The sequence below is a fragment of the Panonychus citri genome, unplaced genomic scaffold (assembly GCF_014898815.1).
Source record: "Panonychus citri isolate SS breed McGregor unplaced genomic scaffold, ASM1489881v1 Contig00113, whole genome shotgun sequence".
NCBI lineage: Eukaryota > Metazoa > Arthropoda > Arachnida > Trombidiformes > Tetranychidae > Panonychus > Panonychus citri.
Window position 1 is genome coordinate 213,960 of NW_026515518.1, and position 24,810 is coordinate 238,769.

Sequence of the window (24,810 nt, forward strand, 5' to 3'; positions counted from 1 at the left end):
AAATAGGTGAAAGTTTGTTAATGTTAAGACTCAATTTATAGTTTGTTTAGATTCACAATTCAACCAAATTAAAACTCAACTTGTTTCCCTTTTCCTGGTCTATGCCAACATGGAGATGATGAAACGATGGTTCAGCAAACCACCGAATATACAGAACATGGTGAGGATAAGGATGAGGATGAGGATGGAGAGATGAAGATGAAGATGAGGATGCGGATGGGGATGGGGATGGGGATGAGAAAGATAATGATGATGATGATAATGCTGATGATGCTTGAGAAGAAAAAGAAAGCAACACTTTTAAGCTAAAAATATCAACCATTTATATTTATGTTTACGTTTTAAGCCAAATTGATTTTCTCTAATTTTCTTTGATTCTGTTTCTCGGAATTCAAATTATTGGCCTTGTTTTCAAGGACCGTGTCTGGTGGTTGGTTAAACAATTTACGTTCTCGATTTATTAGTTAATTTGGTTCCTAGTTAATCAATTCCAGTAATTAAGCTTCACAAATATTACACATCAACTTTTGCTTCCTGATTCCAATCATCATCATCATTTTCATCTTCTTCATCTTCTTCATCTTCTTCATCTTCATCAGCATGATAATCATCACAATTCTTAGTTCTATATTAATAATACAGTATAATAACTATCAATTCTCAAACAATGAAATTAACCCAACAACTTGATGATCGTCACAATCAAATTTGATAAAATTTTTAATTCTAATTGTAATTTTCTAAAATTTAGTTGCATCATTAGTTTTATTAATCCAATAAATTATTAACGTCTCGAGCGTTTTCAATTCAAAATGTACCATAGCTGAAATGAATGATACAAGGATTTATTTAATTGTGATAATCTTTATGTATTAATAACAAGAGAAAAGTTTAAATCTCAAAATCAAAAGTAAAGATCTGATTAGAATCAACTTCTCAATGAATTAGTAATAATAATCATGATTCTAAGGTGGGATGATCATGAAAAAGAAAGAGGTTTCTTCCGATTATCTTCCTCTTTCTTTCTCCTCCTTTTTTAACCAATGAAAGAAAAGTAACATGTTACAATTTTCTCTTTCTTTTTCTCTGTCTATTTTCTACCATATCTTCATCTTCTCATTTTCATCCTCATCCTCATTCTGGTTAACTTAATCTCTCTGGTTTTCGTTGAAACTTCAACACAATTAAATCTTAATCTTGTTTACAATTTTTTTTTCTATTTATGTCTCATCTTGTTGGAATCACAATTAAATCAATGATTACTTAATTGTTATCATGATTAATATTGACCAATACTATGTGATGCAATAATTGTAACAATTTATCTTAACCACTAATTCAAATCAACTTATTGTTAATCATCATAACTTTTTTGACCATTTAACTTAATTGTCCAAGTATTTTCATTTTTACTTTCTTATAATTAACTAATTGCTATAATTTATATAACTATTGTTTACATTTTGTGTTTTGTTAACTACTCTTGATTAATTAATTACAATCTATCACCTTAATCACCGTTGTTTTGTTTCGTATTGTGTTTAATCAAATGGTTTAATTTTCTAATCTAAATGACATTGATCATCTAACTATTAGGATTATAATTAAAGTGTTTCCATTAACTGGATTACAATTAAAGACCACAAATTCAAAATCATTGCAAATGCTTCAATTTAAATTGTTCATATTATTATGTGTATTAACTTTTGTCTACTCGGTAAGTTAATCGTCAATCAAAATCTTCTATTGATTAATATTTATAATCAACAATATTTACAATTAAGCTAAAAGATAAACAATAAGATTAGATTGATTGTTAATAATTATGTTTGTTTACATCAACAAGGAATGTTAATTATTAGGAGATTTTGTCGATTTGTAAGAAGAGGAAGAGGAAGAGGAAAAGATGAGGATGAGGATAGTATTTAGAATATTTTGTCATTGAGATCTTCCAGTTATCTTTATCTTCATCTTGTGTAACCATAACAACCATTTGCAAAATTTGCCGACATTAAATTTTACATTTTTTTCGATGTTCATTTAGAAGCGATAATATTTGTCGCGATAGCATTTAAGTGATGGGTAATCTTTTTTTCTTTGGATTAACTATGGGCACAATTATCGATAACCCAGCATTTAGAAAAGAAAAAGAAAACTTTTGAAATAAGTTGATGTCATTTTAACATTAATATTAACAGTTAAAGTTTTAAGAGTCAATAGATTTCGTTGAAATTTTTGAATTAGAGACACAGATTGAGTATAATTTGTAACTTGATTCTTGACCTGAGGTCATTTACATAGATTCTATTTACTAATTATAATAATGACCATAATCTAAGCGAACTCTAAGGTCGGTGTAAGATTCAATCCATTGACACATGAAGAAGATCATCTTTTTTCCGTCTTTTCTTCAAATATGAATGTTTATTTTGATTTTGTTCCAAGAAACTTTGAGAGTATATGTTTTTAGATGAAGATGGAAAAGCGACTTGAGCTCATTGATGATAATTCGCCATCTTCCTTGTCTCTCTCTCTCTCTCTCTCTCTCTCTCTCTCTCTCTCTCTAAATTTTGATCATTTACCGAAACCATTACGATCTGACGATGGACTATATTTAGACCCAAACTTCATTTTCCTTTTTTCGTCTTCCTCTCAAATAGAAGCCTAATTAACATTGTAAATGCTATTTTACAGTTGATCTGTTTTCCTCTGATCATTTCTGGAGTAATTAAAAGTCATTTACAATCAACAATAAACACAAATCATGTTAATCTAAAAAGAGAAAAAAGAAAGTAAAGAAGAAGGGATTTCAATACAACCGAATTAATAATCCAGGAAGAAGATTAAGATAATCCATAAATACCGATTTGTATACTAAAAACGTAATCAATATTAATTTATTACTCAAATTTCTTCTCAACTAATTAGTTTTTTTGGTCAACAAAACAAATGTTACTAATAGTAAAATCCTTAATCTAACTCTAGATTAATAAAAAAACTTTTAATTCTTGTCTTTTTATTAACCATTGAGATTATCTAACAAGACTGATTAGTTTGAAATTATTTTTCTTTGATTGTGATTAAATGATTTGAGAGTAACTGTTTACATCTAAACTTGTTTATAATCTAAATCAGAATAAAAATCGAAACATGATTTATTTAGAAGAGCTAAATTGCTTCATTAGGTTTGATTAATGTTAATTTTTTACTTTCTCTTCCATCGAATAATATTTTTAATTAATAAATTGTCTGGCTATTATTCAATTTTTGTTTATCCTTAATTTTAAATTTACCAGAATACTAATACTCAGCAACAATTACGTGACAGAAGTAGACGGGAGAGACAAAGGTATTACAATGTAAGTCTAATTGATTAGCTGTCAACTTAATTGTTTACTAACTAACAGCTTCGTAATTATCACAGCCATGTTCAGAGTGTGTCCAGCAGCCATGTTTATGTGAGGGTCAAAAAGGATTCATTGTAAGTGAAGATCGTTTAATGTTTGCAAACTCAGAATGAAAGTCAATCAAGTTAATTGTTTGTCTGTTCAATTGACAGGGAGCACCGGGTTACGCTGGATCAAAGGTATTTATGTGTACAAGGTAGTGCAACTGAAAATTGACACCTAATTTTAAATGCTGATTGTTCATCAACCAGAAAGTTTTCATTATTGAAATAGACACCAAAGATGGAAAAGTTTTTGAGGATTCTAATGACAATAAAAAATATCGATTAGAAAAAGACTTCAAATTATTAGCATTTAAATCAATTTATCAAACTTAAATTGTCAAATTCATATTGAAAATCTGGTTTTCACTAAATTTGAATAATAAAGTTTTTCTTTGAAAATTTTAAAAATTTTTTAATACAAAATCAAAGTTCATTTGCTAATCTACAAAATGGTATAAAATAATATCGGTTAACTTATTTAGTTTTCTATTTATTTTATCTAAAGAAACAATTAGTTAGTGCTGAATCCGTTGATGTTTCTGTTACGTGCTCAACGTTGTTTACCCATAGAGGGAGTTGTAAAAGTTAATTTATTCTCTACAATTAGTTGCAAAATAGTTAATTAATTTTGTGTTAATTGTGGTATTTTCTATAATTTGACGTTATTAGAATTCCTAAAATCTGATCTACCTATCATTGTTTATTTCAATAATTAAAACTCTCTGGTTGGTGAAAAATCAACGATTTAATTTATGTGTCAATTTTCAGTCGCTCTACTTCAGAGTTGAAGTGATCTGTTAACAGGTTGTTTTGATTGTTGAAAGGGTTTCATCGGAGAACATGGTGAAACAGGGCCAACTGGGGACAAAGGTGAAAGGGGCGAGCGAGGTAACATTGGGGACTGGGGTCCTCCAGGACCAAAGGGCTATCGAGGTGTGGATGGAGCTCGAGGTCCATCAGGCAAGACAGGATTAGACGGACTCAGAGGGTATCCTGGTGAACAGGGTGAACCAGGAATTCCAGGTTGTGATGGTGCACCGGGCTTCTCAGGGTCTAAGGGACGCAGAGGAATTCCTGGTTTCGTCGGTCCAGTTGGAGATAAAGGATTGCGAGGTTCACCGGTAAGTGATTGTTCAAATTTTAAGTTCCCATGACTAGTTAGATTATTGAACAATTTCCGTAAAAATAGGGAGCACCAGGAGATGGAGGAATTAACTCACCAGGATTCAAAGGTGATCCGGGAGAGCCTGGATTACCTGGATTACCTGGATTACCGGGTGATATCGGTGATATCGGTCCACAAGGTTTATTAGGTGGTGTTGGTCCAGCTGGACCTTATGGACCTCGTGGCGATATTGGGCCAATGGGCGAATCAGGGGAGACAACAATTGGAGCAACAGGTGAGCAAGGATTTAAAGGAGAGATTGGTGATAGAGGTGATCCAGGAGGAGAAGCCGAACAAGGTAGTTCACCAGCGTCAATTGCTGGTCAACGAGGAGGAATCGGTGAATATGGTGAAAAGGGAGAAAAAGGAATCGGAGGAGATCAAGGAATCCATGGTAAGTTCATTTCAGTATAAGAAAGAGTTCAAACCAATAACTTTGGTTGTCGCTTAGGATTGAATGGATTGTCAGGATTTCCCGGAGCGCCAGGCATTAATGGGGATCATGGTGATGGTGGTCCTCGAGGTATTCGAGGAATGGATGGACCTGAAGGAGAACAAGGATTGAAAGGTCAAAAAGGTCAACCTGGGCTAGATGGAAAAGATGGACTTAAAGGTAAAATTGGCTTAAAAGGGTTTATTGGTGATATTGGAGATCCTGGTATACAAGGACCAAGGGGTCCAAAAGGTAAATTTATCGAACTTTCAAAGCCGACCAAAGGTCCCCCTGGGCTATCTGGTCCACCAGGTCCAAAAGGATCAACAGGTAGTGATGGAGTTCACGGGTTACCCGGACCGATGGGCTATCCTGGTGAGCCAGGTCTCCCTGGTCCTCTTGGACCAGCGGGATTGGATGGACTTCCTGGTTTTTCATATAATGTAAGAAACTTGAACTAAAATTGAAGTATTAGTTGATAGAATTAGATCAAAATTCATAATACTTTATCTATCAGGGAGATCCTGGAGATCAAGGTTACCCAGGTTTACCTGGACCTCCAGGATTACGAGGTCTTAGTGGACGACCTGGAATGGTGGGTGAAAAAGGTGTTTATGGTGATGATATTGTTGGTCCACCAGGATTTTCAGGTCTTTATGGATTGCCTGGCTGGGGTGGGCTACCTGGTGAAAGAGGTGAAACTGGTGAGCCAGGTGACAAAGGTACAGCAGGTAGAGGAATACCCAACGAAGGTCCTACAGGGCCTCGCGGTTTACCTGGCTTCCCAGGGGACCCTGGTGATCATGGCTTACCAGGTATACCAGGAGTCAAAGGTTTTCTCGGCATGAAGGGTGATGATTGTATTAGCTGCCCACCGGGCAGGTGAGTAATTTCTTGCAGTAAATTAAGTGCTATTAGCATTATTATTTTCATTAATCGAATCTTTTAACAATTTAATAGACCTGGAGGCAAAGGAGAGCCAGGTAAGTTAGTCATCTTCTTGTTCTCATATGCATATTTGAGAGATTTTATGTGTTTATCTTTAAGGATTTAAGGGACTTTCCGGAATGCCTGGATGGCCTGGGAGGCCAGGATTACCCGGGCTTCCTGGAATATCAGGATTTCCAGGTAAAACAGGAAAACAGGGCTCACCAGGATTAAAAGGAATTCGTGGTTCACTTGGTATATTCGGATTGAAAGGGCCAAAAGGTGATCCCGGAGAGATCGAAATGCCACTTTTTGGTTAGTATATTTTTTCATCATCCATCTCGTCTATGATATTGATTGTTGAATTATTAATTTAGATGGAAGCTCATTACGAGGTCCAAAAGGCGAACAAGGTCTGCCAGGATTACCTGGTAAAACTGGCAGTCCAGGAATTGAAGGTCGACCAGGATTACCAGGATTGCAAGGTATAAAAGGCAAAACCGGAGATTATGGTGTAGATGGAGAAAGAGGTGAGTTTATTTAATTTCACCACGGAAAATTCTCGATGCATTTAATTTTCAATTATTGAACCACTTCATAAAAAGGACCAAGAGGGAATCTTGGTATTAGTGGAACAAAGGGTCCAAAAGGTAATCCTGCTTACTATTATCCTGAAACAATGGGTGTCAAGGTGAGAATATTCAGAAGATTCTTATTCGTACAATAGTTATAATTATGAATTATTCAGGGTGAAAAAGGAGAGACTGGAGATGTCGGTCTACCTGGTCAACTTGGAGATCAAGGCGAAAAAGGAGATTGGTTCGCAAGAGGAGAGAATCTTATGAAATGGGGAACAATAGGAGAATCAGGTGAAAAGGGAGATTCTGGAAGTCCAGGTTTGGATGGATTATCAGGAAGAAAAGGTGAACAAGGGTCACCAGGAATCCCCGGAATGCAGGGTAAGCCTGGGATGCCTGGAATAAGTCCAATAGGCCCTAGAGGATTTAAGGGATTCAAAGGATCACCAGGAGATTTCGGCGAAGACGGACCGATGGGTGTCAAAGGAGAGCTTGGAGACAAAGGTAGTTTCATTGATCTTAGATTGAAAATTTAATCAGCCAATCATTTTATCTATATCTAGGTTTTCCTGGATTTCCTGGATTACCAGGGCCAACAGGGGATCGCGGCGAAAGTTATAAAGGTCAAACTGGTAAGTGGTTTTTTTAAAAAAGATTTAATATTTGGAATGTATTCGGAAGTATTAATAGTTGAATTGTTGCTGTAAAGGTAAGCGGGGTGAACCAGGAATAAAGGGATTTCAAGGCGAATATGGTGATTATGGATCACCTGGTGAGATCGGTTCTCAAGGGCCAAGAGGCTATAAAGGTAAATTGCTGCACAAAGCAGTTGATTAAAAGGATAAAATTAAATCCTCAAATTTTTTAAATAACAGGAGAGCAAGGTGATTATGGATTCTCTGGACTTATGGGACCGAAAGGTAGCAAAGGGCCAGCAGGAGAAATAGGAATTAAAGGTCATTCCGGTTTTCCTGGAAGGAATGGTTCAAGAGGATTTCCAGGAGATAAAGGAATCCCTGGAGATCCTGGACCAAATGGGATGCTTGGAGGTAATTTTATTCTCTATCATCTTTGACTGATTTACCTAATAACTTGATTTCTTAATCTTAGTGCCTGGAATTCTCGGTGATACTGGTGATCCTGGAAAGTAAGTTAGAATTAGCTGAAGTTCGATATACGTACAGTTCACAGATTGATTTTTTACCTTTCTGATTACAATAAAAAGCGATGGTCGAGACGGTTATCCCGGTTGGCCTGGAATCGCTGGAAAAATCGGAATGAACGGATTTGATGGACTTCCAGGATTACCTGGTCCTCCTGGTGACGAAGGAGATACAGCTCCTGATGGAACACCGGGCCCTCCGGGTCCACAAGGTTTTGTTGGATTACCTGGTATACAGGGTGAAGATGGTGTTAAAGGTATTGATATTTAGAAATTTTCTTACCAATGTGATTGTAATTGTGATTCGTGATGATATCTATAATTTTCACAGGAGAAAGAGGAGATTTTGGACCAATCGGAGATAAAGGTACATAATTTATGATTTGCAAGTTTCCAAATTTATCGAAATTTTTATTTTTAACAACAGGTAGCCCAGGCGATCCAAGTAATTTAGGGCTGAAAGGTCAACCAGGTGAACGTGGTCCTAATGGATATTCAGGTCCTCCAGGTCCTCAGGTAAATTAAATATTTGTAATTGATTGATAATCGATTAATTGATAATTATTTTAGGGATTCAAAGGTGAAAAGGGAGATACGGGAATTGCTGGACAAATGGGTTATGGATCAAGAGGTCCTCCTGGACCAGAAGGATTACCTGGTCTATCAGGAATGTTTGGGTTAACGGGTATTCTTGGAGAATTCGGAGATAATGGTGAACCAGGTAAGTTAATCATGAAACAATTGGAAAGAAAATATAATTTTTATATTCTTTTTTAAGGTGCCAAAGGAATAGTAGGCGATATCGGTGATCCAGGTTATCCCGGATTACCGGGGATGATTGGATTAGCCGGAAAGCCAGGAATAACTGGAATCGATGGAAAACCTGGTCCAACAGGTGAGAAAGGACCTAAAGGTTATCAAGGAAACAACGGTCTACAAGGAATAATCGGGGAACCAGGTAATTACAAGTTTACAATAATCAGAAATATATATCATGATTATTAACTGATTCAATGCCACTTAAACAACGCTAAGGTGAGCCTGGTATTATGGGATCGATCGGATTGAAAGGACTAAAAGGTTATCGTGGGGAAAAAGGTTTTCCACAACCGATCCCTGATCGCTATGATGATGATAACATGGGAGTTCCTGGACCACCAGGTAATGTATTTGAATTAGTAATGTACAATACCTATTGGGAAATAAGGTTGATTATTTCTTATTTCTCGCAATTTTAATTAGTTTAAATTGAAAAAAATATATCTATAGATTAAACATTGAAGTTTTATATAATAGCCATGATTCCATTTTTGGAAGATTAGGTCACTTTTTGGACAATGTTTTTAAACAAGCAGCGAATTCATTTATTAATAGTTTATTATTCATCCTCTTTCTGAGTTCACTTTGATTTTGAAAGAAAAAAAGAAAGAGATGAGAAAGAAAGAAAGTTTAATTATTTATGACTGTAGAAATTGTGTCCATCAAGGTAAAAATAAGATTCACAGTCCATAACGATGCAAAGTCATTTCAATAGTCAAGGCATCCTTTTATTTTATCGTACAACTGTTGGTCACAAAGGTAGAAAAATAATGAGCAGTGAATTGAATTTAAAAAGTTTAATTTTTCACTAAATGTAAAGGCTAAATGACTAAACTAATCGAGAACTCAATCAAATGAATTTAGAACTTACAAAACTCAATGAAAACTTACCGCGAAAGTCATTGAGAAATGTTGTAATGTTTGTTTTTAGGCATTTCCATATTTTCTTGAGTTTCCGATACTTAAATGACGATTTTTACCCTTGCAATATTAGAGTTGAGTGTACTTTCTTTATCTGAAGGTATTTTTTATAATAATTGTAGGATGTTGATTTTTTAGCACCAAATTCCCGAAATTTTTTAATTATTTCTTCATTATTTTTGAATTCACAATTAGAAAAAAATAATTCGAACAAACTTTCCTTAAACTTTTCTGACCCATGTTCACTAAAAAATGGCTAATAAACCTGATCTTTTGAAAATTCGTCTTGACATTGATGAAACTGTTTTTATCAGTAGACAAAAAACCGTATAAATCAATCGCACCGTTTCCGAGATAAGTTGAAATCAAATTCTAGTCCAACTTTTTTCCCAATAGGTATAATGATCTAATTTATCAGTTTAATTTTCTTAATACTCATGAGGATATAATTTTTTATTCGAAAGGCATGAAAGGAGGACGAGGTGAAGATGGTTTACCAGGTTATCCTGGACCTCCAGGTAAGAATTTTATCTCAATAGTTTAGGATTGAACAGTGAATTCCCTGTTTCGGATTATTAGGTAGCAAGGGTGACGCTGGATATGATGGGAGGAGTGGATTTCCTGGTATGCAAGGAGCTCCAGGAGAAATGGTAATGATTGCTTGCAATGAATTGGAAAGTGATTAGATTGATTTAAAATTTATTGATTTCATGCAGGGTGAAATTGGTCCCGTTGGTCCACAAGGTGAACCCGGAATCAGTTATACAGCTTTAAAAGGACTACCTGGGTTGCCGGTGAGTATGACAACGAGTGCGATAGTGCCGATTAGAGCTTACAGTTGTTTTATTAATTAAATTTGAACAAATTTTCAGGGACTTTATGGCTCTCCCGGACTTCCTGGTGAGGACGGACTTCCAGCAGCGAAAGGAATGAAAGGTTTACCTGGTGATCTAGGGCGTCCTGGGCCAAAAGGAGATTTTGGTGAGAAAGGAGAGCCTGGAATACCATCTCTTGAATACTCAGGCTCAACTGGTGAAAAAGGGGACTTTGGTGAACCTGGATTCCCTGGCCCTCGAGGTGAGCCAGGTTATAGTCCACCTCCCGCTCCTGATGGAGAGATTGGTGATCTTGGTATACCCGGTCCAATTGGATATAAAGGCTATGCTGGTGAGAAAGGTCTTAGAGGGGACATAGGGCCAAAGGGAGCAGCGGCTCCAGCTAGAGATACGATTGACAAGGGGGAAAAGGGAGATAAAGGCTATCCAGGCTTAACGGGACTTTATGGCCTCAGAGGTTTTGCTGGTGCTGCGGGTGATCCAGGTTATCAAGGACCTGATGGACTATCTGGAGATATTGGCCCTCAAGGATTGAAAGGGCTCGATGGGTTAGACGGAATCAGAGGATTATCTGGCGATATTGGATACCCTGGAAAGCCTGGTGCTATTGGAAGCACAGGGAATCCCGGTATTTCTGGTGGCGAAGGACCAACTGGTCGACTTTCATCTTCACGAGGTTATCATTTTACGCGACACTCTCAGCAAGTTACAATACCGCAGTGTCCATCGGGCACAACTGAACTTTGGACTGGTTACTCTTTACTTTACATTATGGGTCATGATGGTACTCATGGTCAAGATTTGGGTTCACCTGGTTCGTGTTTAAGACGTTTCAATACAATGCCTTACATTGTCTGTAATGAAGAAGATACTTGTAGTTATGCTCAAGCGAACGATTACTCTTACTGGTTAAGTACCACTGAACCCAAACCCAATTCTGGTACACCGGTTGTTGGATCAACTATTCAAAAATATATCTCTCGGTGTACAGTTTGTGAAGCGCGAACTCAGGTCATTGCGGTTCACAGCCAAACTAATTCAGTACCAGAATGTCCGAGAAACTGGGACTCTCTTTGGGAAGGTTACAGTTTCTTAATGGTAAGATTGTTATTTGGAGTATTTTTAGTTTTGCGATATTTTTAACTTTCTTTCTGTATCAATTGCATTTTCAGAATACCGATGCTGGACCTGGTGGAGCTGGTCAACCTTTGAATTCGCCTGGTTCATGTTTGGAAGATTTCCGAGCTTATCCTTTCATCGAATGTCATGGACATGGGCGTTGTAACTATTATCAAACCTCGATGAGTTTCTGGCTTATGGCTTTAGAACGAGATTTTAAGAGACCGATATCGGAAACAATTGGGAGATCTCTTGTTCGATCGAGAGTATCTCGGTGTAGGGTCTGTATTCGAAGTATATTACCGATCTCAAAGAAGAGAAGACCAAGCATTAGTTCGAGTCCGATTGTCAGTATGGGTTAATCAACTTTTCGAATCTATAAATATAAATTATTAATGGAATTTCAATTAAACTTGTCAAACACATGATTCAATAAGAACCAGTTTTATCTGATTTATGTGATTAAATTCAAATGATTGCGCTTTTATCTAAATTTGTATCATATTATAACAACAATGTTAATAAAGTGAAATTTTTCTCGATAATTGAAAATTAACCTAATAAACTTTTCAACTTGACAAGTATTTGTACATTATTTGTCGGTGGTCATTGCCTCTTCCCGTCATTTTGACCTGACAAATTGACGTATCCTGTTGTCGCGCAAATCTCGTTAACGAAACGAGATGAGAGTTGAGTGTGTCAAACAATAAACAATTTAATTTAATTAGACAACTTTGGCAGTTTGAATGATCGTCTATTCAATTCACATCTCTATCAATAGGGAATTGATAAAAAATTGTTCTAAATTCTTAGCGAAAATATTGAACTTAAAGAACATTGAATTTTAATCAAACTCGTTCGATCTTTTTACTTATTGGCTTGTTATCTTTATATGTGATAATTAATGATTAATCTGATTGATCTAAATTGAAGATGGAAAATGATTAAGATGTGGTTGTCTATTAGTAGATATAAGTATTAATATTAATAGATAAATAAAGGAAAAGAGTTGAGGATGAAATTAATGAAGCTTCTAACTAATTACCATTAGAATAACAATTTAAATAGGTGAAAGTTTGTTAATGTTAAGACTCAATTTATAGTTTGTTTAGATTCACAATTCAACCAAATTAAAACTCAACTTGTTTCCCTTTTCCTGGTCTATGCCAACATGGAGATGATGAAACGATGGTTCAGCAAACCACCGAATATACAGAACATGGTGAGGATAAGGATGAGGATGAGGATGGAGAGATGAAGATGAAGATGAAGATGCGGATGGGGATGGGGATGGGGATGAGAAAGATAATGATGATGATGATAATGCTGATGATGCTTGAGAAGAAAAAGAAAGCAACACTTTTAAGCTAAAAATATCAACCATTTATATTTATGTTTACGTTTTAAGCCAAATTGATTTTCTCTAATTTTCTTTGATTCTGTTTCTCGGAATTCAAATTATTGGCCTTGTTTTCAAGGACCGTGTCTGGTGGTTGGTTAAACAATTTACGTTCTCGATTTATTAGTTAATTTGGTTCCTAGTTAATCAATTCCAGTAATTAAGCTTCACAAATATTACACATCAACTTTTGCTTCCTGATTCCAATCATCATCATCATTTTCATCTTCTTCATCTTCATCAGCATGATAATCATCACAATTCTTAGTTCTATAATAATATTACAGTATAATAATTATCAATTCTCAAACAATAAAATTAACTCACACGAATCCACTGAAATTAAAATTCAACTTGCTCATCAATATCATTGTCAAAAAGTTTCTTTAATAGTTAACAATTTTATTGATAAAATCTCATTATATTTTCGATACAAATTGATTTGCATCTCAATTGTTTTTTCTGAAAAGAAATGATAATCAAGATAGTTATGAGAATTGGATTAAATCCAATTGTAATAGTTATCATCTTGTAATATCATATTCATATCATTGAGTAAATTAATCCTTTGATTTCGATAAGCAATCAAATGTATCAAATTTTCATTCAATTAACGCTGATTAAAATCTAGGGAGTTAATTTTTAACCATAAAATTGTATAGATGTTGGTGTTTAGGTGTAATGATAATAAAAGAAAGAGTATTTAATCTCTCTCTCTCTCTCTCTCTCTCTCTCTCTCTCTCTCTCTCTCTCTCTCTATCATTATCTTCATCTTTCTTCACAAAGATTTCTCTTTCTTTTTTATCCTCCTCCCTTTCAAACCAAAGTAAGACTAGCATGTCAAACCCATTGAATATTTCTCATCCTCTGTCATTTTTTTCTCTTTCTTTTCCTCTGTCTATCTATCTCTTTCTCTTTCTCACTCTCCATCTGCATCTTCATCTTCATCCTCATCCTCATCATTTTAGTTAACTTAATTTTCTGTATCCAGAGATTTGATAGTTTTGGTGAGAGTACAACAATTAACTTATTTACACTTCATCATACATACACCTATTCATTTTTTTACTCATGTCTCATCTCATTAGAATCAGAATCAAATCAAGTTAATCATTAAATTGTGATCGGAAATGTTGATTACTTGATAGTTATCATGATTAACCATTGGGCATAATGACAATAGTTAATTGTAACTTTTAATTATATAATTTCATCTTAAATTGGATAATTAAGCATTGAAATTGTTTTAATTTCTTTCTGACCATTTTACTTTAATTGTCCGAGTTCATTAATTTTTACTTTGTTATAATTAATTAATTAGTATAATTTATTATTACTATTATTTACTTTTGTGTTTAAATCAACTTGTTTTTCATTTGTTAATTATTATTTTTTTGCTTCAATTTGAATTGTCAACCTAATCAACTTTGTGTTTTGTATTGTGATTGTTTTTTTAATTACAATTATTATTATTGTTTTTTTTTGTTTCATCACTTCAATGACATTGAAACTTTAAAATTATCCAACTAAATCGGTCTATGATCAGCTGATTAACTTTTGTAATCAAATTATAATTGTTTATATTATTAATTGTTAATTGTGGTGTTACCATAACTGGAACCAGTTAACACCCAATTAAAATCATTGCAAATGCTTCAATTTAAATTGTTTATATTAACATGTGTAATAACTGTTGTCTACTCGGTAAGTTAATCAGTTAATCAGTTAATTGTTAACAATTAATAAAACTGAGCGACCAATCTATTTTTTACTTATCAAACTAATTAACAATATTTAGAAATTAAGATAAAAGATAAACAATTAGATTATCAGATTGATTATGTTTGTTTACATCAACAAGGAATGTTAATTATTAGGAGATGTTGGTGATTTGTAAGAAAAGGAAGAGGAAGAGGAAAAGATGAGGATGGAGATAAAGATAGAGATGATGATGAGGATAGTATTTAGAATAGTTTGTCATTGAGATCTTCCAGCTATCTTCATCTTGTGTTACCATAACAACCATTTTTAAAATTCGCCGACATTTAAGTTCACTTAATTTCATCTTTTAAATTGTTTGATCACGAGTTCTATGTTTACATAAAAACTATTCGTTTAGAATAGACAATATTTATCTCGATATCATTTCATCGATGGATAATCTTTTTCTCTTTGGATTAACACCAAACACAATTATTAATACTTCCTAATATTCACAGTTTTTTCAAACAACTTGTTTGTACATCATTGTATTAATAAGACAATCAATAAGTTGATGTTGTCAGAAAAGAAATGTTGTTGAAGTCATTTGGATTGTAAATAGAAGTGATTTTTCATATTTTGGTCAATTAAAAGTTTTCTTGTGACCTGAGGTCACTCTAATGGACGTTTATAATATCAGTAAATTAGTTCAATATTATCATTGATTTACTGAAAAAAAGATAGCCAATATTCGTTTTTCTTCATCATCGTTTTCTTCCTTCTTCGTGTTCTCTTCAAATATGAATGTTTATTTTGATTTTGTTCCAAGAAACTTTGAGTGTATATGTTTTTAGATGAAGATGGAAAAGCGACTTGAGCTCATTGATGATAATTCGCCATCTTCCTTGTTTCTCTTTCTCTCTTTTATTCTCATCTTTATCCTTCTCCCTTCATCTTCTCCACTTCTTCCCTTTATCTCTCTCTCTCTCTCTCTCTCTCTCTCTCTCTCTCTTTCCTTCTCTCTCTCTCTAAATTTTGATCATTTACCGAAACCATTACGATCTGACGATGGACTATATTTAGACCCAAACTTCATTTTCCTTTTTTCGTCTTCCTCTCAAATAGAAGCCTAATTAACATTGTAAATGCTATTTTACAGTTGATCTGTTTTCCTTTGATCATTTCTGGAATAATTAAAAGTCATTTACAATCAACAATAAACACAAATCATGTTAATCTAAAAAGAGAAAAAAGAAAGTAAAGAAGAAGGGGTTTCAATACAACCGAATTAATAATCCAGGAAGAAGATTAAGATAATCCATAAATACTAAATTTGAATATTAAAAACGTAATCAATATTAATTTACTAATACGTAATTGTTTGCAATTTTTTCTCTCAATCAATTTATATAAACATTGGATTTTGTTTATAAACTATTTTTTGTTTGCTTTATTGTTTTGGTGCATTTGATTTACTTTGCTGCCCCTTAACAATTAACCAGGTTAATCTGTTTCAACAGTTAGGAAATTTTTCGTACGAGCAAACAAAATGGATTCTGGTTAGTATCATAATGAGAGTTTCACAGTTTTTATTAATTGTTTCCAAGCTTATGTTTTGATTTGACAATCAATTAATCATCAATGATTAACCTTCGTCGTAAGACAAAATTGAGTCTACAGTTAATTGTCAAGGCTACGATTAGTTAACTTAGTCTAATAGTTTAGTGTAGGTCGAGAACGAGGTCTTAATTGTTGATCCATCTCAACAATCAACTGTGAGTATCAGTTGACACTAACTATATGATAAGAAGATTAACCAGATAACTATCAACAGTTAACAATTAACAATTTAATCTGATCAAAAGATTAAAATCAATTGTCAATTAACCTTTACCTTGATGGTTTCAGATCTTACGCTTTAATTATTCACAATTTATCTCGCAAGATTTGCTGGTTAATAAACTTGACACAAGCGAATTAAATTGAGATTCATTAATCACAATTAATTTAGAATTTGTAGATTAAGATAATGACGAAAATGACAATTAGGATGATAGCCAAGTCAACAACTAATACGAAATTAGAGTAAATTTTTAATCATTTATGTTCGTTTCCATTTTTTTGGTTTTTTTCAACAACTAATCATTTTAATCATAAAACAAGTAAATTAGTAAACAATTATGAGAAATATAATAATCATAATTGTTAATTATTTAAACTACTAATTCATTGGAAAACTTTTGATCTAATTTTACCGTTAATTTAAATTTAGACAGACAAAACAGCCTAAACAATTTTATTTATGTTCAAACTTAACTAATTAGCTGTTTTTTAGTTTACATTATAATCAATCATTAAATTAATCTAAATGAACTTAATCAATTCAACATAATCCTAAACAAATTGTTAGTCTAATTCTACTCACAAAGGTGACGCTACAATTTTAATTTAATTGTGATTTTGATCGTTGATTGTTACAGTTAATTAGAATATCTTTTTGCTTAATTACAGCAATTAAACCCTCCTTTTAGCGATACTAGAAATGGCTCACAAGGAAGGTGCGCTGAGTGTGTGGCAGGTGGGGACAAATGCCGATGTGTGGGAGCAAAAGGAAGTCGGGTATGTTTTTGTCCCTCGAATTTTCCATTTTAAAGTAAAGTTTTGTTCTGATTGAACTTTTTCGTGTTTTATTCCGATACTCAGGGTTTACCGGGAAATCAGGGAGACAAAGGATCTATAGGTGAACGCGGCTATCCAGGAAATTCTGGACCTCAAGGTGATAAAGGAGAAAAGGGTGACCTTGGACCCGCTGGGACCAGAGGTAAGTTGATCAGTTGATTTTCGCAATTAACAGGTGGCTAATTAAATCACTTTTTTCATTTTCTAACAACAAATAGGTATTAAAGGTGAACCGGTAAGAATTTGATTTCCGTCTGATTTTTAATCAATTTTAAGCCTTAATTTTAAATTGTATTTTTATTATAGGGTTTAACCGGAATGCCTGGATTTCCTGGTCGCGATGGAGAAAATGTTAGTTAATTATTTGATTTAGTCAAATAAAATCAAATGATTATCAATTAATCAATAACAATAATCAATGAATTGTATTTGAATTGAATAGGGACCACCAGGATTTCCAGGACCAAAAGGATTACAAGGACCAAATGGATGTAACGGGACCGATGTAAGAATCGCAATATTTTCTGTGAGGTCATTTTATGCTGATCTGATGTTTCATTTATTTAGGGTGTACCTGGACCACCTGGAGAAATGGGAACTCCCGGACCGAGAGGAATTCCTGGTCCAACAGGTGATCCTGGTCCAAAGGGAGATCCAGCTTATGGCTTACCTGGGACGAAAGGTATAAAGGTGAGTATTAAAATTTAGTTTCCCTTTCACATGGACGATTGAACTTTTATTGACGATTTAATTACGCAGGGTGAACCTGGACGTGACGGTCGTCAAGGTGATAAAGGAAGGGAAGGACCGGAAGGAAGACCAGGGCCTAAAGGTGAACTTGGACTTTTTGGACCACCAGGTCCAAAGGGAGATCGAGGTTTACCTGGACCACAAGGTGAACGGGGTATTTCAATAATTGGATCAATGGGACCACCGGTAAATTAGAATAATTAAAATTAAGGTTCGATCTGATGATTCAATCTTATTTCTAAAATGCTAAAGGGTGAAAAAGGAGAAAAAGGTTTACCTGGACCGGCCTGTGGTCGAGTTGAGGGTTTAATCGGTGCACCAGAAGCTTATGCTGGACCAAAAGGAGAAAAAGGGGATAAAGGTCAAAAGGTAAGTTGAGGATTAGTAAATTTTTAGGCTTAATGAATTTACTTATGTTATCTGTTAAATTTTAGGGAACTCCTGGTGAAAAAGGAGATATCGGTCCTGAAGGACGACCGGGTTTCCCTGGTGCTGCTGGAGTGACCGGAAGTAAGGGAGACAAAGGATCAATGGGTCTTCAAGGTCCACCGGTATGTTGATTATTGTTGATTTCATAATCAACGGGGAATGATAATTTCTAAGACAGTCTTGTCAAGTTATAATTTTCATTGAATATTTTTATTGAATTATTTCAGGGCAAAGTTGGTTATCCAGGTCCGATTGGTGTTCCTGGACACAAAGTAAGTTGATTGGTTAGCTTCTTTGAGTCAAAACTAAGCTAACTATTTATTAATTATTAATTGTTTATTGTTAAAGGGTGACATGGGTATTCCTGGCTTACATGGATTAGAGGGATTGATTGGAGATAGAGGTCCGAAGGGAGACCGAGGATTAACTGGACCGCCAGGTAGTATCGGAGCTCCTGGTGCTCCTGGTGGTATTGAAGGAAGGGCTGGACCAGTGGGTGACCCTGGACCACAAGGTCCTCCCGGTCCTCCTGGATCGCCTGGTATGGATGGGTTAAGAGGATCTTTAGGTCTTAAAGGGTTACCCGGGCCTCAAGGAGGACCAGGATTACCAGGACCTGCGGGTAGCCCAGGAACTCCCGGCCAAAAAGGTCAAAAAGGTACTCAAGGAGTTGATGGGCAAGCTGGAAGAAAGGGAGAAAGGGGAGTTGAAGGTCCTCCAGGGCAGAAGGGAGAACTTGGACCGAAAGGTGATGCTGGAAGATCGATCATGGGCCCACCAGGTAAGGATGGAACTGATGGAGTCCCAGGACTACCTGGTAGTAGAGGAGATAAAGGATCGAAGGTAATGGTAGTCGAATTTGATTATTGTTACTATTTGTTAATATCTAATTGCTATTCACTATAACAGGGAGAAAGAGGTACCCCAGGAGACGCACTTGAAGGCACTCCAGGCCCACCAGGTCCAGTCGGCCCAAAAGGTAAGTTTGTTTGCGTATAAAAAGAGTCCAGACCAATAACTAGGGTTTTTGGAAAATTACAAGAGCGAATTTAGGCTAAACATAATGAAAATTTGATATTTTGGTAAAAGGTGATAAAGGATTCGCAGGAACACCCGGTAAACCCGGAAGAGATGGCGAAAGAGGAGACAAGGGAGATTCTGGAAACTTGTGTCCAACCTGTTATCCAGGTAATTTCAAATTAGTTTCAATTGGCTATATTCGATAGTTAAAAATATTTTTTGTCTTTTAATTTTCACTCAATCCAGGCTCGAAAGGGGAAAAGGGAGAGATAGGGCCAGCAGGTGACCCCGGAATTCCAGGTCGAGATGGAATCGAAGGTGAGTTTATTTAAGTATAATTCATATACATTTTATTTATTTTTCTATTCAACAAAAAAAAACGAAAATAAAGGCAAAACTGGAGAGGCTGGACTACCTGGCGAACCAGGTCCGATAGGCATTCCAGGCTCTCCTGGATTAGAAGTAAGTCTATTGTTAATTTAATTGAATTCAGCATTGATATACTAGAATATTAATCTTGATTTATTAAAAGGGAGACGCTGGTATACCCGGTAGAGACGGCGAAAAGGGAGATAAAGGTGAGCCACTTAAGATAGAAGCCGCTGACATCCCGATTGGGCCTAAAGGAGAGATCGGTCCACGCGGATTGCCAGGAAGAGATGGTAGAGATGGTGAACCTGGTAAAGATGGAACTCCAGGATCAATAGGTAATTCATATTGCGGACTAATTGATGCGAACTAGTTGGAATGTAAATCTTAATCTAATTCTGTTTAATAAACTTTAGGAAGCCAGGGATTCAAAGGTGATAAAGTAAGTAAAATTTGGACTTGAACACGAACTTTGAGTTTAGTAAAATTTTGACCTTGAAAGTTTAACAAAATGATTTAAATTAAAATTTTAGGGTCTACCTGGCTTTCCAGGTTTCCAGGGTCCTCAAGGTTTTCCAGGTACAATGGGTGAAAAAGGTGATCGAGGAGAAAGAGGAGTTCCCGGTGAAAAAGGTGACAAAGGTAATCGAGGACCCGAAGGCCAAAAGGGTGGAACTGGACTCAAAGGTGAACCTGGTAAATATCCCACTGCTGAAGATCTGAAGCAAATGCCTCCTGGCCCACCAGGTGAAAAGGGCAACAAAGGAGATAAAGGAGATGATGGTTTGCCCGGAAGAGCCGGAAGAGAAGGAATCAAGGGAGATGTCGGACTTCAAGGATTAACTGGGTCGCCCGGCCTTGATGGAGTTCCAGGCGACGTTGGTGGACAAGGTACGTCCATTTCAATTACTCATTAACTCTTTCCGATCTCTAATAAATTTTCTTGTAATTTTTTATTTTAATTTAATAGGACCACCGGGTGCTAGAGGTTCGTAACGAAACTAACATTTTTTTATTACTTTTTGATAACGAGGATTTTTAATCTGAAAGGTGACAAAGGAGAGCCAGGTCTACAAGGATTGCAGGGAGTACCTGGTTACAAAGGTGATAGAGGAATCCCTGGTGAAAATGGACCGATTGGACCTAAAGGTGAACCCGGAGAACCAGGATACGGAATTCCTGGTGCACAAGGATTTATTGGTTTGCAAGGGGTAAAAGGAGATAAAGGTTTTCCTGGATTACCAGGAATTGATGGACCTCCTGGACCGATGGGTTATCCTGGTGAAAAGGGCGATTTCGGCAACCCTGGACCTATGGGCCCTCCAGGATTTACTGGAGATAAAGGAGAATTCGGACTATCAGGAATTCCAGGAGAAAACGGAAGACCTGGTACACCTGGAGACAAGGGCGATCGAGGACCAAAAGGAGACCTCGGTCCACCAGGTTCGATGGGCTATGCTGGTATAAAAGGATCAAAGGGTGATAAAGGTTTTCCTGGAATAGACGGAAAAGATGGACCACCAGGTTTCCCAGGAGCTGATGGTATCAATGGAAATAATGGAACTGATGGCCAGCCTGGAGAAAAAGGAGAAAAAGGTGCTTACGGTTATTCTGGACTCCCAGGACTTCCAGGTCCGGGTGGTTTACCTGGTCCTCCCGGAATGAAAGGGATTCAAGGTTCACCAGGACAGAAGGGAGATATTGGTTATCCTGGAACACGAGGTTAGTTTAACAAAGATAATCGATAAGCTCGTTAAAATGCTTCTCATCCTTTTTTCAACTTGATCAAAATGCAGGTCCAAAAGGTGATCCTGGACTCGAGGGGTTGCCAGGAGATAAAGGAAATATCGGACCTCAAGGCTTTCCTGGTCCACAAGGGCCAATGGGTCCGATAGGTGATAAAGGAGATAAAGGAGATATTGGACCTCGTGGTATTGGTAAGTGTCAATGTGGATTCTTTTAAATAAAAAGTTGAAACTTGAAACGATGTGATTGAACAATTGATGGAATTTCTTAATCTGGCACAGGTTTTCCAGGGGAAATGGGTGAACCAGGTAAACCAGGAAGGCCAGGTGAGCCAGGGCGTGATGGTGCACCGGGATTGAAAGGATTAAGCGGGTTGCCTGGAATGCCAGGATTAAAAGGAGACAAAGGATGGCCTGGTCCCGCTGGCTTGACTGGATCTCCCGGTCCTAACGGTCCACCCGGTATAACGGGCTCTCCAGGTTTTGATGGTCCTCAAGGAAAAATAGGACCAAGAGGTGAGCCAGGAGAACCCGGTGGAATGGGTTACCCTGGAATGAAGGGTAATCCGGGAGCCGAAGGCTTAATAGGGCCAATGGGCCCACCAGGAGACAAAGGAGATCAAGGTCCACCCGGTGAGATCGTTTATGTCTCAAAACAAGGTTATAATGTGCGTAAAGAAGTTCAACAATCAAAATCATAGCTGATAAAATATGACTTCAACTTTTTTCTAGGGCTTGCCTGGATTTCCTGGACAAAAAGGTGATCCGGGATCGGATGGATTACCTGGACTAAAGGGAAATAAAGGTGAGCCAGGTCGAGATGGTCTCGATGGGAATAATGGTCGTGATGGACCTCCCGGTAAAAAAGGAGATGTAGGGCCAATGGGAATGCCCGGTGCTCCTGGAATTCCTGGTTTCGCTTCTGTGAGTTTTTTCAATATCACTAGTATTAATCATCAGTAAATTTGATGCAAATAAATTTTTTTCAGAGAGGTGATAAAGGTGATCCTGGGGCTACAGGGGAAAGAGGTAAATACTAACTGAGGTTAAGCGACGAAGAAAATATTAAATAACATAATTATTTTGAATTAGGATTCCCTGGTGTACCCGGAAAACCTGGAATTTCTGGATTGCCAGGGATTAAAGGTGACGAAGGCTACCCTGGAGTGAAAGGCAAGTTTATTAAGTATTAATATCTACCTCAATTTAGGTTTTCGACTAATTAAGTACATATCGGTTTGAAACATTTCTGATAAGTTTATGGTAAGTGTACATCAGGATGGTAGGAGATTAAGGTTTGCGATTCATCTATTTTTATTATGACCACTGAATTTTTGGTACATCCAAACGTATTTTAAATGAAAATTTAATTACTAGTTGTTTCAATATATATCCACAATTGTTTAAAATATCTAAAACTAAATATTTTTTAATATTTTACTTTTGATCAGGCGACAAAGGAGATAAAGGATTACAGGGTAATCCAGGATTTGGCGGAATGCCTGGCTTACCGGGGCCGAAGGGGCCTAAAGGAGAACCAGGGTTCCCTGGACCGCAAGGTGATAAAGGAATTGATGGATTACCAGGTATTCCTGGATTAAAGGTATATTGATAAAGATTAATCCTAGTTATTGTGAAGTTTAAATCAATTTTGTGTACAGGGTTTAGCGGGCTTGCAAGGTCCGCCTGGACCTCGAGGCCCTTATGGGGATAAGGGAGACAAAGGTGATCTTGGACCACAAGGTCCTCCTGGTGATTTTATTTTATCTGACTCATTGAAAGGAGATAAAGGATCACCCGGAGAACCAGGAGAAAGCGGACCTAGAGGATTGCTAGGGTCCAAGGGATTGCAAGGACTGCCAGGATTCCCAGGACAAAAAGGGGCGCGTGGACTGCCAGGTCCACCAGGACTTCCAGGATCACCAGGAAATCCAGGTGATAAGGGAATGAGAGGACCACCCGGTATAGATGGAGAAAGAGGTCAACCAGGTTATCCTGGTCAGACAGGTTCTCCTGGACCAGTTGGTCGACCTGGATCAGATTATTTAACGGGAATTTTACTTGTTCGTCATTCTCAAGACGTTAATCCACCTCAATGTCCAAACAATATGGAAAAACTTTGGGATGGTTACAGTTTACTCTATATTGAAGGAAATGAACGAGCTCATGGTCAAGATCTTGGTTTTGCAGGGTCTTGTTTGCGGCGATTTAGTACAATGCCTTTCCTTTTCTGTGACATTAATGAGGCCTGTTCATATGCTTCACGAAACGATAAATCTTATTGGCTGTCGACCAATGATCCCATTCCTTCGAAAGCCGTTCAAGAGGATGAAATTCGTAAACATGTAAGTCGCTGTTCTGTCTGTGAATCACCAGCCAACGTTATGGCCGTTCATTCCCAGGCCGATTATTATCCCGAATGTCCAACGGGCTGGAGTCAACTTTGGATAGGATATTCATTTGCCATGCACACCGCGTCCGGTGCAGAGGGAGGTGGACAATCCCTTGCATCCCCTGGAAGTTGCCTTGAAAATTTCCGAAGTGCACCATTTATTGAGTGTCAAGGTGCCAGAGGCTTTTGTGCCGTTTTTTCTAATAAATTGTCTTTCTGGTTAGCGATAATCGGTGAGGACTCACAGTTTGAGAAACCACAAGGAAAAACATTCAAGCAAAGTCAACTTCGAGACAAGATCAGTCGATGTGCCGTTTGTCTTAGGGATATACCCAATTGATTAACGTTATTTAAATTAATCAAAAAACGCAAAACATTACATAATATAAATAAAACTTATAAATACTATCAAATGAACAGTCGATAAATTGCTAAATGTTTATAAATACGATTTGATTAAACTGGAGAGACCAAAAAGTTTTAAAATAATTGTAAGCGATATACTCACAATGTAATTACAACTATTAAGCCCTGTTAATTTAATTGATAATTAGTTGGAAGCTTGTAAACTCCTTGTTGACCGTTTACCTTTTCTGATCCTATGACCCTCTTTCCAGCGATAATCATTTTTTAAAGTAAAAACAAAATATAATTTAATTGATTTCTGAACTTCGAACATTTTTTCCCAACAAATAAGGCTATTAAGTTGAAAAGTTTGATAATCTGTTTGGAAATTTATATGCATTTAAATCAATTAAGTTCACTTTGATTGAAACTAATTAATTAATTTGATTGGAGTGATTAGAAGTTCTTGTATTAGTAATATGAATTCCCAATATCAATTAGTTTAATTGCTGCCAATAGATATGCTCATTATTAATTCAATAGTTTCAATCTGATGAATTAAAATTAATT

General features: G+C 36.2%; 2 protein-coding genes across 2 annotated transcripts; both read left to right on the forward strand.

The window, feature by feature from the left end:
* Nucleotides 1-1,167: 1,167 nt before the first annotated feature.
* On the forward strand, nt 1,168-11,967 carry LOC128389999 (collagen alpha-1(IV) chain-like). The gene is made up of 28 exons (XM_053349653.1): nt 1,168-1,717; nt 3,297-3,359; nt 3,425-3,481; nt 3,560-3,586; nt 4,276-4,572; nt 4,641-5,010; nt 5,068-5,492; nt 5,567-5,931; nt 6,010-6,032; nt 6,097-6,291; nt 6,354-6,506; nt 6,582-6,667; nt 6,725-7,058; nt 7,118-7,186; nt 7,264-7,362; nt 7,430-7,603; nt 7,665-7,701; nt 7,780-7,973; nt 8,048-8,083; nt 8,144-8,232; nt 8,287-8,437; nt 8,495-8,674; nt 8,752-8,877; nt 9,921-9,974; nt 10,036-10,106; nt 10,173-10,250; nt 10,329-11,390; nt 11,465-11,967. The coding sequence occupies exons 1-28, from the start codon at nt 1,664-1,666 to the stop codon at nt 11,771-11,773; spliced, it is 5,178 nt and encodes a 1,725-aa protein (XP_053205628.1). The 5' UTR covers nt 1,168-1,663; the 3' UTR covers nt 11,774-11,967.
* A 1,815-nt stretch (nt 11,968-13,782) lies between these two features.
* On the forward strand, nt 13,783-24,556 carry LOC128390000 (collagen alpha-2(IV) chain-like). Its single transcript, XM_053349655.1, has 28 exons — nt 13,783-14,514; nt 17,023-17,130; nt 17,215-17,332; nt 17,409-17,425; nt 17,497-17,541; nt 17,633-17,695; nt 17,758-17,880; nt 17,950-18,126; nt 18,193-18,309; nt 18,375-18,491; nt 18,597-18,641; nt 18,718-19,212; nt 19,279-19,348; nt 19,459-19,557; nt 19,636-19,707; nt 19,781-19,851; nt 19,922-20,096; nt 20,175-20,200; nt 20,292-20,649; nt 20,729-20,746; nt 20,809-21,480; nt 21,555-21,695; nt 21,786-22,171; nt 22,236-22,427; nt 22,493-22,532; nt 22,596-22,676; nt 22,955-23,106; nt 23,165-24,556. Exons 1-28 carry the CDS (start codon nt 14,461-14,463, stop codon nt 24,233-24,235), a joined length of 5,103 nt encoding a protein of 1,700 aa, XP_053205630.1. The 5' UTR covers nt 13,783-14,460; the 3' UTR covers nt 24,236-24,556.
* The last annotated feature ends 254 nt before the right edge of the window (nt 24,557-24,810 follow it).

Bases quoted from the DNA above. Each gene is read 5' to 3' on its own strand.
- LOC128390000 (XM_053349655.1), top strand. From the start codon at position 14,461: ATGCTTCAATTTAAATTGTTTATATTAACATGTGTAATAACTGTTGTC. The intron at 17,131-17,214 runs GTATGTTTTTGT...TCCGATACTCAG, and splicing joins TGGGAGCAAAAGGAAGTCGG to GGTTTACCGGGAAATCAGGG. The intron at 18,492-18,596 runs GTATGTTGATTA...GAATTATTTCAG, and splicing joins TGGGTCTTCAAGGTCCACCG to GGCAAAGTTGGTTATCCAGG.
- LOC128389999 (XM_053349653.1), top strand. From the start codon at position 1,664: ATGCTTCAATTTAAATTGTTCATATTATTATGTGTATTAACTTTTGTC. The intron at 7,059-7,117 runs GTAGTTTCATTG...ATCTATATCTAG, and splicing joins AGGAGAGCTTGGAGACAAAG to GTTTTCCTGGATTTCCTGGA. The intron at 8,675-8,751 runs GTAATTACAAGT...AACAACGCTAAG, and splicing joins AGGAATAATCGGGGAACCAG to GTGAGCCTGGTATTATGGGA.